Consider the following 12,686-nt stretch of genomic DNA (forward strand, 5'->3'; position numbering starts at 1 on the left):
AGCTACTAAAAAGCAGCATCAGATGGCAGTGGTGAAAGCAATGCTAAATTCTAACCAGGCAGAAACATCAAGTGTCTAAGTGCTCAATTTAGACGCATTGTCACTCTGCAGAATAAAAAAATGCAGAGAACTTTACTATTACTCATGATGAGCCACACCTTATATGTATCTAAACCTGGAGGGTGTGCCAAGACAACAGTGTATCTTTAAGATCACAGAATTACTTAAAATGAATAAGCCAAACATGAGACAATAGTTATGGAGAGGACAGACCATGTTATATAGCTTATCATTTGTAGTCAGCCTAGGACAGTTTCCTCACACTTAAAACAAAAATTTTCATTAAAAAAACATATAATTTTACCAAATCTTAGTACATGTTAGAGTTCTGGTTCTGTTATTTTTTCTTTTGGATGTTCAGTTTTGCTTTGCTCCTTGTTTTCTAGTTTTTTATGGTTTAATTCTTATTTTATTGTGTTCTTTGGTTTCTTTCTAACTTACTGTCTCAGTCTTGGTTCTGTTATGTTTTCTTTTGAGTATCCAGTTTTGCTTTGCTCCTGTTTCCTAGTTTTAGTGGTTTAATTTTTATTTTGTTGTGTTCTCTGGTCAATTCTTAACTACTGTTTCAGTCTTGGCTCTGTTATGTTTTTCTTTTCAGTATTCAGTTTTACTTGCCACATGTTTTATAGTCTTAGGGCCGGATCTATCAAGATCCAATTTTGCGTGCAGTAATTTGCGCTCGCAAACTGGAATTTTGCGCGAGGGGCTGAACCATGGTTTGCGGGTGATTTAACAAGAGTGATTGCGTAACTGGTGGCAGGTGCAAAACTGTTGGAGACACCCTATTTAAATGATGCGCGTTTTGTGGTTTGCGGCAAAGTAGTTTGTAGTTTGTACAAACTAGTGCATTAAGAAATTTAAATCTTATATATATATATATATATATATATATATATATATATATATATATATATATATATATATATATATATATATATAAAAAAAACGTTGGCAACCTTTATTCCCTAAGGTGGTATGTGGCTGAATTTCTACTTCACTGCAGTAAAAAACAAAAACAAAAGAAAAAACAGGTGTTTTGTATTGGCCTGTAGAAAAATGCACATACCAAATGGCTAACAAGAAGTGACTGTGGATGAGATCACTGCGCGTACGCATCCCCGCAGCATTGGCATGTTGCTCCACAGGCGCAGGGGGGAGGTCGGGGTTCTCAGGTAGGGCGTCAGGGCGACATGGCATTCAGAACGTCGGACAGCACTTCTGAAAAACGAGATTGGGAGATCCCAGCTCTCGCTGCAACCGTACGCTGGAATGACCCAAATGCGAAAATGTGCAATGTTGCAAGGAGTTTTGTGATATCAAGTATTGCGTGGGTCCTCCTTGTGGCTGGCTCCAAATCCATTCGGAGTTCCCCCAACAGCTCCAAAATGGCAATGCTGGATAAACGATATGTTTTGATGATCGTTTCCTCATTCATTCCAAAAATATTCACACGGAGTGAAAAAATGTGTTCTCTGCGTCTCCTTGCTTCATTTCCATGTCTCCTTCTTGCGACAATAACCGCTGCCATGTGTGCGCAATTACGCATACAGACTATTTGCACCTTCTTTTGAAACATGTTAAATATAGAGTCAGATACCGTTAGCAAAATTGCTTTCAGGTTTGATAAATCACTTTGCGAGTGCTAAATTAATATATTTACATGTTCTCCTCCCACAAGACGCACTTTTGCGTGTAAACTGCAAAATTGCATATTCATTGCAGAAAACGTACTAAATGGATAAGAGGCGCTATTTAGCAAGTTTTAAAGACCAAATCCTTTTAGCACGCTGTTGATAGATCAGTTTGTACATTTTTTAGCGTGCGCAGTGAAATAGCTCACGTTTTTATACACGCAAACCTTTGATAGATCCGGCCCATAGTGTTTTAACTCTTACTTTGTTGTGTTTTCTGGTTATTTTCAGTTTTCTAAGTTTTATTTGTTGCGCTCTGCTGCCCTCTTGTGTTCTCCTTTTTCCTTAGCTCCTTTTCTGTTTTGCTCTGTGCACACCTGCTCTCAATCTGCTCGTTAGTCCTCTCTTTGTCTCAGTCTCCTTTAAATACTCTCTCTGTTCAGTTCTTCTTTGCTGGTTCCTCGTCATACTTCCTCCAACTCCGTCTCTCTGAGCCTTCCTCCTTGTGTTTGTTATCCCCCTGATGCCTCCATGGTTTCTGGTTTGTCAAGTGGGAATGCTTATGCAAAGGATAGCTGTCGCTTAGACTACAATAATTTTTTAGATATCATTTACGGTTTGTCTTAAGCACTCGTTTTTTCTGAGCTGTTTTTCCCATTCAAAAAAGCCTGAGAACAAAGGAACGATACTGCTGCGCTTTTCTCTCTGTCACTGACAGACTCGTTAAGCGTTGTCAAGGTAACCGAGCTTCAAAGGGATTTTACCTCTGCCACTTTATACAGCACATTTTAATCTAATGGAGGGAGACAACACTGATTTAACATTTGGAAATGGATACTATATGACTACTGGCCTTGACCCTTCCCTTCACACGCAACCCTGATAGACTTTCAAAATAAGACTCCGGGGACCCTACGCTCTAATACAGCATGAATTCACACAATAACATGGAAAACAAGTGATTTCACATTTAGAAATGGAATCTGTATCACTGCTGGGCATGACCCTTCCCTTGACACACATCCATAATAGACTTTCGAAATAAGACTAAAGGGACTCTACAAAATAAAAGCCTCTTCCTTACACACACTCATTCATTTTGCTGTATGGCTCGTAGCTATGACCCAACCCCAACCAATTTCTTCAAATTACACTACCAAGGCCTGTTGACCACACACCTCAGTGCATATTTCTTAATAAGGTTCTAAGATTTACACTGTAATAAAGCATGTGCTAACCTTGTAACATGCAGCCTAAGCCTGCCAACGGTGCTTTCATCACCACAGCGGCTCGTAACATGCAGGTTAGTTTTTTTTTTGATAAATTCAGCTCCTTAAGTAATATTAGCTCTCTTTCTATAAGCTTCTCTCTCTGTCCGTCCTCTGCTTCTCATGGTCAGTCTTGCACATAGGTTTGTAGATTTTCAATCCTCTAAGGATGACACTGTTTTCTTTATGCTGATCAACAGACACATTTTAAATCATTTCAAATAGTTTTGCCAAGTCTTGACATTTCCACATATGATTTCAAAATTCTGATACTTATTCAATACCATCTTCCTCAACATTTTATTTCCCATCCTTAAGCTTTTCCTTTTTTGTTCAACCAGATAAGATTCAAGTTTTTCTTGGTAATTTCTTTTCTGATTCAGCTAATTTAATACTTTTCAGCCTATGCTGTGAACTTTGCCTTCATTCTGCTCTCTTTCTGGACAGGAATTAAGCTTTTCTGTTTGCTGCTAATTCATAACACGGCTGACATATTTCTGGGCAGTAGGTGACCCCCCCTTCAAAATTTCTTTAGACATTTTTCTAGAAACTTGGGAGACATTATATTAAGACCCTTCTAGTGCCCACATTCAAGACATTTTTTGATATCATGTATGGTTTGGATGTGCAGCTTTTAAGTTGAGTCTGTTTCTGCCATTTTACTGCCAAATGATTCTTACCTACAAAATCTTCAGATGATTCAATTGTTTTCTGCAGTTTGAAGTTTCTGTTGACTTCCTATCACATTTTCATATGTTCTTCAGGTAATTTCAGCTTTTTTTCATTCAGCAGAAGCACTCTCACCTTCTGTTTCTCTAAAACAGCTTTTTCTAGTTTTAATTTTATGACTAATTTGACCATTAGAAAAAACACATCTCTATGTTTAGATGTACACAAATTTTCATTAAAGCACTTAACAATATTTCCAATTTTGAAGCATGAAAGAACACTCTTTGTATCCGCTAGGTTCTCCTCTCCTCTCAGTCTTTACGTAGGTAAATAAACCCAATATTTTCAGGCCGCTTCTAGACTTTAGACACTGGCTTTTGAAAAGATCAGATCCGTGTTGTTCAGATTATTATGAAAAGATAAAATACTGGTGGCATATTGGCACTTTTGGGGGAGAGTTGGTCTTGTGGTTAGGGCAGTGCGCTTGTGCTCTGAGAACGTTGCAAGTATCCGGTTTGATCCCCACAGCCTCCACTCTGGGTTCCTGAGTGTCGACCCTTAACCCCACACTGCTCCCTGGGCGCCGCACGATGGCAGCCCACTGATCCCCAAGGGGATGGGTTAAATGAGGAAAATTTCTCCAATGTGAGATCAATAAATCAATTGGTAATTATTATCTAGGCTGCAGTGTGAACTTTCAAATTCCTGGGTTTTTTCATTGGGTGAACAATCAATGTTTCAGTTTTGTTGGAATTTTGCCATAAGCCCTTAACGTTTAACAATTTCTTGGTTTTGTGTTGTGAAATTTCTCGCTCTACATCTAACCCTCCTCTTTTATCCGGGCTTGGGACCGGCAAAGTAACCTTAAAAGATACTCAGGCAGAGTTACGTTTTTTTTTTTATTCTTTTTTCTTTTTTTTACTTTAAAAGAACGAGCGTGCGATTTTACAGCAAAGTGAGCTTCCCTTAAATGGTAGAGCTAACTAACTTGTTGGTCAACAAAACAGATACCACCCTGTTATGCAAACAGAATACAACATATGTGTATAGTATAAAATGGGACAGTACACAAACTAATATGTAGGGTAAAACCATTTAAAACACATACTTTTTGGATTTTTTTTGCTTTCATTAACTTTTTGTTGTGTTGTTTTTAAGCATTTAAAAAGAAAACAAGGAATAATGAACAAAACACACGTTAACATTTAGAATCAACATACATTTCTTTTTTTTTATTTTAACATATCCTACACAACACAGAAATAAAAAAGGTTTGTCCTGGCAGGTAAGTTGTATTTTTCCTACTTAGTGACCTACGGTACATTATGGCTTTTAAAGCTACATTGTGTAATAATTACAGGAATATACAGTCAGAAATGTAATATATTATACATAACTATGTTATTTTATCATCATCTACGAGCTCAGCCTCTTAACCTTAATATTTGCGTTGCCTTAGAATTCGTTATTTCTAATTACATAGGAGCGGGTCTCGCAGCCATGGAGGCAGGCATCTTTGCGCTACGGCAGCGCAGAGCCAACAAACTAGTGATTGCGAGATCGCCAAAATGTCACGATGTAGAAAAAATAATGGGTATATTTATTATCTTAATTCTACATGAAATCTACACTCACCGGCCACTTTATTAGGTACACCTGTCCAACTGCTCGTTAACACTTAATTTCTAAGCAGCCAATCACATGGCAGCAACTCAGTGAATTTAGGCATGTACACATGGTCAAGACAATCTCCTGCAGTTCAAACCGAGCATCAGTATGGGGAAGAAAGGTGATTTGAGTGACTTTGAACGTGGCATGATTGTTGGTGCCAGAAGGGCTGGTCTGAGTATTTCAGAAACTGCTGATCTACTGGGATTTTCACGCACAACCATCTCTAGGGTTTACAGAGAACGGTCCGAAAAAGAAAAAACATCCAGTGAGCGGCAGTTCTGTGGGCGGAAATGCCTTGTTGATGCCAGAGGTCAGAGGAGAATGGCCAGACTGGTTCGAGCTGATAGAAGGGCAACAGTGATTCAAATAACCACCCGTTACAACCAAGGTGGGCAGAAGAGCATCTCTGAACGCACAGTATGTCGAACTTTGAGGCAGATGGGCTACAGCAGCAGAAGACCACACCGGGTGCCACTCCTTTCAGCTAAGAACAGGAAACTGAGGCTACAATTTCACAAGCTCATCGAAATTGGACAATAGAAGATTGGAAAAACGTTGCCTGGTCTGATGAGTCTCGATTTCTGCTGCGACATTCGGATGGTAGGGTCAGAATTTGGCGTCTACAACATGAAAGCATGGATCCATCCTGCCTTGTATCAATGGTTCAGGCTGGTGGTGGTGGTGTCATGGTGTGGGGAATATTTTCTTGGCACTCTTTGGGCCCCTTGGTACCAATTGAGCATCGTTGCAACGCCACAGCCTACCTGAGTATTGTTGCCGACCATGTCCATCCCTTTATGACCACAATGTACCCAACTTCTGATGGCTACTTTCAGCAGGATAATGCGCCATGTCATAAAGCTGGAATCATCTCAGACTGGTTTCTTGAACATGACAATGAGTTCACTGAACTCAAATGGCCTCCACAGTCACCAGATCTAAATCCAATAGAGCATCTTTGGGATGTGGTGGAACAGGAGATTTGCATCATGTGCAGCCGACAAATCTGCGGCAACTGTGTGATGCCATCATGTCAATATAGACCAAACTCCCTGAGGAATGCTTCCAGCACCTTGTTGAATCTATGCCACGAAGAATTGAGGCAGTTCTGAAGGCAAAAGGGGGTCCAACCCGTTACTAGCATGGGGTACCTAATAAAGTGGCCGGTGAGTGTATACCCTACACAGACTAATGAAATACTATCTGCAAAATTATCTATGTAAACAAACCTCATCACTTGAGAAGGTATGTAATGCGGACGTCGTGGAAGACCTTTTGTCCCGTAACGCTCGCCGTACTGTTGGGGGGGAGAAGCGGTGGGGGGGGAGATGTTCATGTTGCTGCAGTCTGCAGTCTGACCGCTAGATGTCGCTAAAAGTTACACACTGTGGCTTTAAGTTTTTCAAAACTCTCAGCCTCACTTTTCACAATGTGTTTGCTTTTATTTTCTGCCTAGAATCCCAGGGGTTTTGCTTCTTCAGTCATTGTTCCCACAATTGGATGTAATCTTGTGGTATTAGTGATCATCCCTGAGCTCTAGTTTCCTGACAAGGGTCTGGCTTTTCTCCACAGCCTTCAGCCTTTCTGCCTCACTTCTGTCCAAAGAGGCTCGTACCCTTATGACTTCTTGATTAACTTCTTGACACAAAGCGCTGACACTTTCTACATGATTAGAGATTTCAGTTTCTGCTTGGAGCCTCAATATTTTCTCTTCTTGGAGCAACGTTTCCAGCTGCTGAATGTCATGTTGAAGTTTTTTCTGGTCGACCTCCTTAGATGTGCTCTGAGTTCCTTTTAGTTTCCATTTATCTGCCTGGAGCCCCACTTTCCTCTTTTCTTGAAGCTCTTCTTCCAGTTGTTGAATATCAAGTTTCAACTATTGGATGTAATCTTGATGGTATTAATGATCATCCCTGAGCTCTAGTTTCCTGAGAAGGGTCTGGCTTTTCTCCACAGCCTTCAGCCTTTCTGCCTCACTTCTTTCCAAAGAGGCTCGTACCCTTATGACTTCTTGATTAAGTTCTTGACACAAAGCGCTGACACTTTCTACATGATTAGAGATTTCAGTTTCTGCTTGGAGCCTCAATCTTTTCTCTTCTTGGAGCAACGTTTCCAGCTGCTGGATGTCATGTTGAAGTTTTTTCTGGTCGACCTCCTTGGATGTGCTCTGAGTTTCTTTTAGTTTCCGTTTTTCTGCCTGGAGCCCTACTTTCCTATTTTCTTGAAGCTCTTCTTCCAGTTGTTGAATGTCCAGGTTCATTATGTTCAGGTCATCCAGTTTCACAGAAGCTGAACCCTCCTGAAATCTTTTCTCTATATCTTTTAGTTTGTTGAAGAGTATCTGTATGATCTCTGTAGCCTTCTGTTTTTCTGCCTCTACTTGGATTCGAAGATCTTGCTCTCTCTTAATATCTTTGTCCATTTCTTCGAACAAAGCCTCTAACTGTTCAAATGTTTCAGTCTCTGCGTTCAACCTCAGCTCTCTTTCTTTTTCTAGCTTTTCTTGCAGCTCTCTGATGGTATTATGCATCTCACATCTCTCTGAACACCCTTTGGAAATCTCCAATTTTTGGAGTTTGTCGGAAAGTGCCTGTGTGATCTCCAGAGCTTCCAGTTTTTCATATTCACTTTCAAATCTGAGGTGCTTTTCTTTTTTAAGCTCTGTCTCAGCTTGCTCCAGCTTCAGCTCAGCCAAACGCATTCCAAACTCGTATTTAATGTTGAGGTGGAAAATTTGATCTTCATATTTCATTTGTAAGTTAATGAGTTCCTTCTGGTGTTTCTCTTTTGTGTGGCAGCAGGTGGACCTCATCTGCGCTTGGATTTTGTCTTCAGCTTGCTGAAGTTTGTCCTTCAGCTCCATAATTTCCTGCTGCAAAGCCTCATTTTCTTGTTTCAGGACCTTGTTGAACCTTTGGAAGACATTAAAAGGTTGATTGGCTCCAATATTCTCCATTGTCTTATTTTTAACAAGGTGCTGCAAAGTGAAACTGTTCTCTCAAGTAGTTCGCTAAAGAATGTGTCTGGACTGTGCACTAGACTAGGCTTCTAGAATTATTTATAGAATTCTAGACTGCCTACCTCATAGACTGATGATGTCATATCTATCGGCATGGAAACAGTCACTGATCCCAGATCAGCCTGTCCACTGAATGGAACTTTGGTCACATGACTGCAAGTAAGACTGAGCAAATGGCATAGAACCAAGGTTCCACTTTTATATGTGACAAAGGACAACTTTAGCAGAGGTATTGGTTTTGATTGAACATAATAAAAAACTAACCCACTTCTATTCTAAAGCAAAGTGACAGATAATGCAATACAAAACATATTGAAACATAAAAAACATTTTAAATTGACAAACAAGTTATAGCAACACAATATTTTTAATATCCACAAAAGAAAAAAAATCAAGTGGGAATGCATACGTTTTCAACCAATTTTTTTTTTTTTTTTGTCCAATTGAAATGCATATAGAATTCTTAGATTTTAGCAAAATTCAGCTAAAACTTCACCATCTTTTACGTTTAACTACTTCAGCATACTTTCAGCTAGAAACACCATTAAACTTTTAAAATGTTTCTGTATCTTTCTGCTATTACTGTTTAACTAATATTTTTTGCTAACTTTTACAGGTTTGCTTTAGTGAAGCTTCAAACTTTTAAAGAATTTTTACAGATTTTCTGATTTATAATGGAAGTCTAGGGACGGAATGTTCAGCTGCTAGAGTGTGGTCACTCTAGGGTTTTCAAACATTTAACTCATGCCAAACAGCTTCAACTCACTCACTCATTTCTCAATCTATGTAAGAAAACGATACATCAAAACGTAAGTATTTTTGTCAGGATTCAGGAAATGTAATCCTCATTTGTGTGGGATTTACAGTTTTCCTACAGTTTGGCCTAGACCACGAAGAAGTCCACACTTCCCCAATAGAAATTCAATGAGAGACTTTCCAAGAAGCTTAGACAAAAATCCAAAATGACACATATTTTCGTATCGCTGCCATTGCTAAACTGTTTGATGTACAAACATGAAACTTGGTATAGAACATCTTCAGACCCTACTAGCACTCACATTGAAGGATTTTTTTCAATATCATTTATGGTTTAGCTGTTTAGCTGACTTGTTCGGGTATAGGAAAAAGTTGATTGTGAGAAAAATCCTTTTTTCTCACAATCAACGTGAAGCGGTGGGAGGGGGATGTTCATGTTGCTGCGGTCTGCAGTCCGGACGTTAGATGTCGGTGAAAATTACACACTGTAGCTTTAATAGAGTACATTTTTACCCATTGGAGAACTATGTTCAGATTAGAATAAGAAGAGTCCCAACTGTTACATTTCTGAATGAATCAAACTACTTTTATGTCATCTATGCTATGTAGTTTTTAAAGTCTGTTAAAACCTGTGTTTCTGTTGTGAACACCTTCTATAGATCAGTGTTGTTTTCGTCAACAATGATGAAATTATTTCATTAACAGTCCTTTTTTTCATAATGATAACGAAAACGGACGAGCTAAATATGGATGACGAAAACATGATGACTCACGGGTGTGAGTTTTTGTCGTGAGACGAGACTAAATACAAATGTTAGCGGGTGGTCTGTCAGACGTTTAATATGCATCATTGTGCTGTAATCTGTTGAGCAGTATCAGCCTTGCTGCGGAGTCTTGTTTGGTCATGCCGTTCACCTGGCGTGCAGCTTTGCAGATTCTGCATGACCACAGATGGGCCGCTGCAGCAGCAGAGGGAGTAAAAGTAGGCTGGAATCGTCAGTACTGTGCTCTCAACTCTGACACTCTCACAGAAATGCGTTTTTGCGCTTAGATTCTGGGCTTTGTGCACCACACTGATGGTTCGCTCTCAGCAGTATTGCTCTTCCTGCTCTCCTTACTTAATAAACTATATGTGGCTGATCATCCTCTGCCAAGTGTAAAAAATCTACCACATGGAATCCATAAATAATATCCAAAGTAGATATTTCACTGCATTCTGTTTATTTTTGGATGAAGACCCTGATAAAATAGTATGAATGAATATTTCAAAAGTTTAGTTAACATTTTGAAACTTAGGTCCAGATTGCCATGGCATTATAAGGCAATTATGTAGGTTCCCTGTGTATTTTTTATTTTGTATCAGACCCCTTTGAATTTAAATCTACTTTGACCCCTGGGCAGCAGTAACCAAGGAGCAAGACTGCAGATTGATTTAGAAACATTGGTTTAAAGCAGTTTGACTTGGCTGCAATGCTGGAGCTAAACTTGGTGTTAGATCACAGAGTGTCACCACAGAGAGATGAGGTAGAAGAATATATGGGGGAATAAGGGGCAGTTGTGTATTAGAAATACCACTCTGTCGCCGAGCTTTTCATCACTGAAGGTCACCTCTCTTGGGATAGAAAAGGTTCAGAGACGCCTCTGCCTTGGGGTTTAATGAATAAAGGGAAATACAGGAGTATGAAGACAGTGAGACCAGGGGATGAAGGGAAGCTGAAGGGAAATATAAAAGGAAATGACGGCTCGACTGAGAGCAGCAGGAGAGGGGCAATAAACCCAGACTTGCTTTAGTGGAACTAGAGACAGATGGAGATCAAAAGATTCTGTTTGTCACAGCTCAGCTATTACCAATGCTCTGACTGACACCCCAGTGGCCCCCTTAAGGTTTTCCTCATGAGAGATTTTAGAAGCTGGTAGATTCCAGAGAGAGAGATTGACCCAAAATCTGATGCAAGCCACATTTTAATTGGTATTAAAAACCTACCAACATAAATGATAAGGTGATTTAAACAGTAAGGTGATTCGAACTGCTGCAGCATGTAATCTTTTAAGCAAGATGAAAAAAGCCTTTAAAAACATAAAAATTTAACTTAACAAATAGTATATAAAAAATAATCAATGTAACACTGACCTGTAACTTCCAGGTTTAACGCCCCTGCAGGCAGCAATGTACTGTCACGTTGCCCTTAGTGTTTTTAAATCTAATAGCAGACCACCTTGGACAAGCAGACTGAGAAGTCATGAAGTTATTAGTAAAGGTAAGGCCGCATTCACCCCTTTAGATTAAATCCCACATCTGAGAATGTAAAATGTGACTGATCAAGTCAGTGTCATATCTGTTTTGTTGTCTGACAACAAAATCTATCATAATAGGCTCTCGTGTTTAGGGAAACACAAACTCCTGTAAAGCAGAGCTGTGGGTCACATGATTCATTCAGTGACGGATTTAGAGATAAGCAGCCCGCAAGGAGCATTTTAATGCACCAATTGTGGTATATTGTTCCATACTTAAAAAATTTTAATCTGAAGCAAACAGACCAAGAAAGATTATAATTTCAACTTGACTGTCAAGGTGTTCAGGGTGAGCAGCTATAAATTGTTTTCATGTAATAAAATCAGGTTTCACCTGCATCTCATGCTGTTTTAATTTCAGGCCCAATCTCTCCAACAAAACTGTAACACAAAAGCATTAAAAGCTGTAGGATGAAAAAAGCCGTGTTTCTTTGCAAAAAGCATATTTCCATACGATGCTGTGAAACACAAATAATCTGTTCCAACCTAAACAGGAAAAAAAATATTCATAGTTATTTATTTTTTCCTAGGCTTCAGTTAACCTTCATCTTATACAAGAAATGCTGAATGACTACAAAACATTAAATATAATAAAAAAGTTCTGCAGCTTATAATGGCCCCTGACCTAAATGTAAGTGTTCTACAGACTCATTACTCTGCAAATCAGATCACTTAAAAGACACCTCGATAATGTATCAATCTTTTTTCCAGGGAACATCTGATGTACTTAAGATTTTTACTCACTATAGATGTGTACCAGCTCAATCACAACATATTGCTTTTACTTGAAACATGGTAACCTAAGAAAGCTTTTTGTGACATGACTTCAATGCATTAGCCAGGAGCTCATGGATCAACTTGTACTCATTGCAACAGCAGCTGAAAACTATCAGTTACATAATTGTGTAAAAGTCCAACCTTTTTGTCACCTCAATTCAGCAAACAGCTAAAGGCCCCAAAATTATCTGTATAAGCAGGCAGCTGGCTGTAAAGTACTCTCATCAAGCTAAATAATAACTTTTCTAAAGCTGACATGAAGTAATAAGATATCTACTGAGGATTATGAGAGCACGCAGGAAAATTTCAGAGGAGAAATTACTATAGTGATTGTAATTCTGTCAAATAAGTAACACTAGAAGAGAATAAGAGAGGTGGTTTTGTACAGCAGGTGAAATAAGTATTGAAATTGAAAACAGGGGAAATGTAATGAACACTTGAAGAAATAGAGTTGTAAAAAGGTATGGAAAGCCAAGACACCAACTGAAACCTCTCAGCAATTAGAAAGCAACCCTGCCCCTTTTCAGTGCAAATTAATATCAG

The 12,686-nt window shown here is 39.1% G+C and overlaps 2 protein-coding genes across 4 annotated transcripts in view; both read right to left on the minus strand.

Annotated features, from left to right (window-relative positions):
- The window catches only part of pitpnm3 (PITPNM family member 3), a 169,258-nt gene that overhangs the window by 77,729 nt on the left and 78,843 nt on the right, over window positions 1-12,686 (minus strand). The gene's annotated exons all lie outside the window — the stretch shown is intronic.
- LOC119795411 (COP1-interactive protein 1-like) lies at window positions 7,108-8,478 on the minus strand. The gene is made up of 2 exons (XM_038303412.1): window positions 8,381-8,478; window positions 7,108-8,211 (listed from the first exon to the last, which is right to left on the minus strand). The coding sequence occupies exons 1-2, from the start codon at window positions 8,383-8,385 to the stop codon at window positions 7,200-7,202; spliced, it is 1,017 nt and encodes a 338-aa protein (XP_038159340.1). The 5' UTR covers window positions 8,386-8,478; the 3' UTR covers window positions 7,108-7,199.

This window comes from Cyprinodon tularosa, unplaced genomic scaffold (genome assembly GCF_016077235.1).
Source record: "Cyprinodon tularosa strain WSP-4 unplaced genomic scaffold, ASM1607723v1 ctg51, whole genome shotgun sequence".
In the NCBI taxonomy this organism is placed as follows: Eukaryota; Metazoa; Chordata; class Actinopteri; order Cyprinodontiformes; family Cyprinodontidae; genus Cyprinodon; species Cyprinodon tularosa.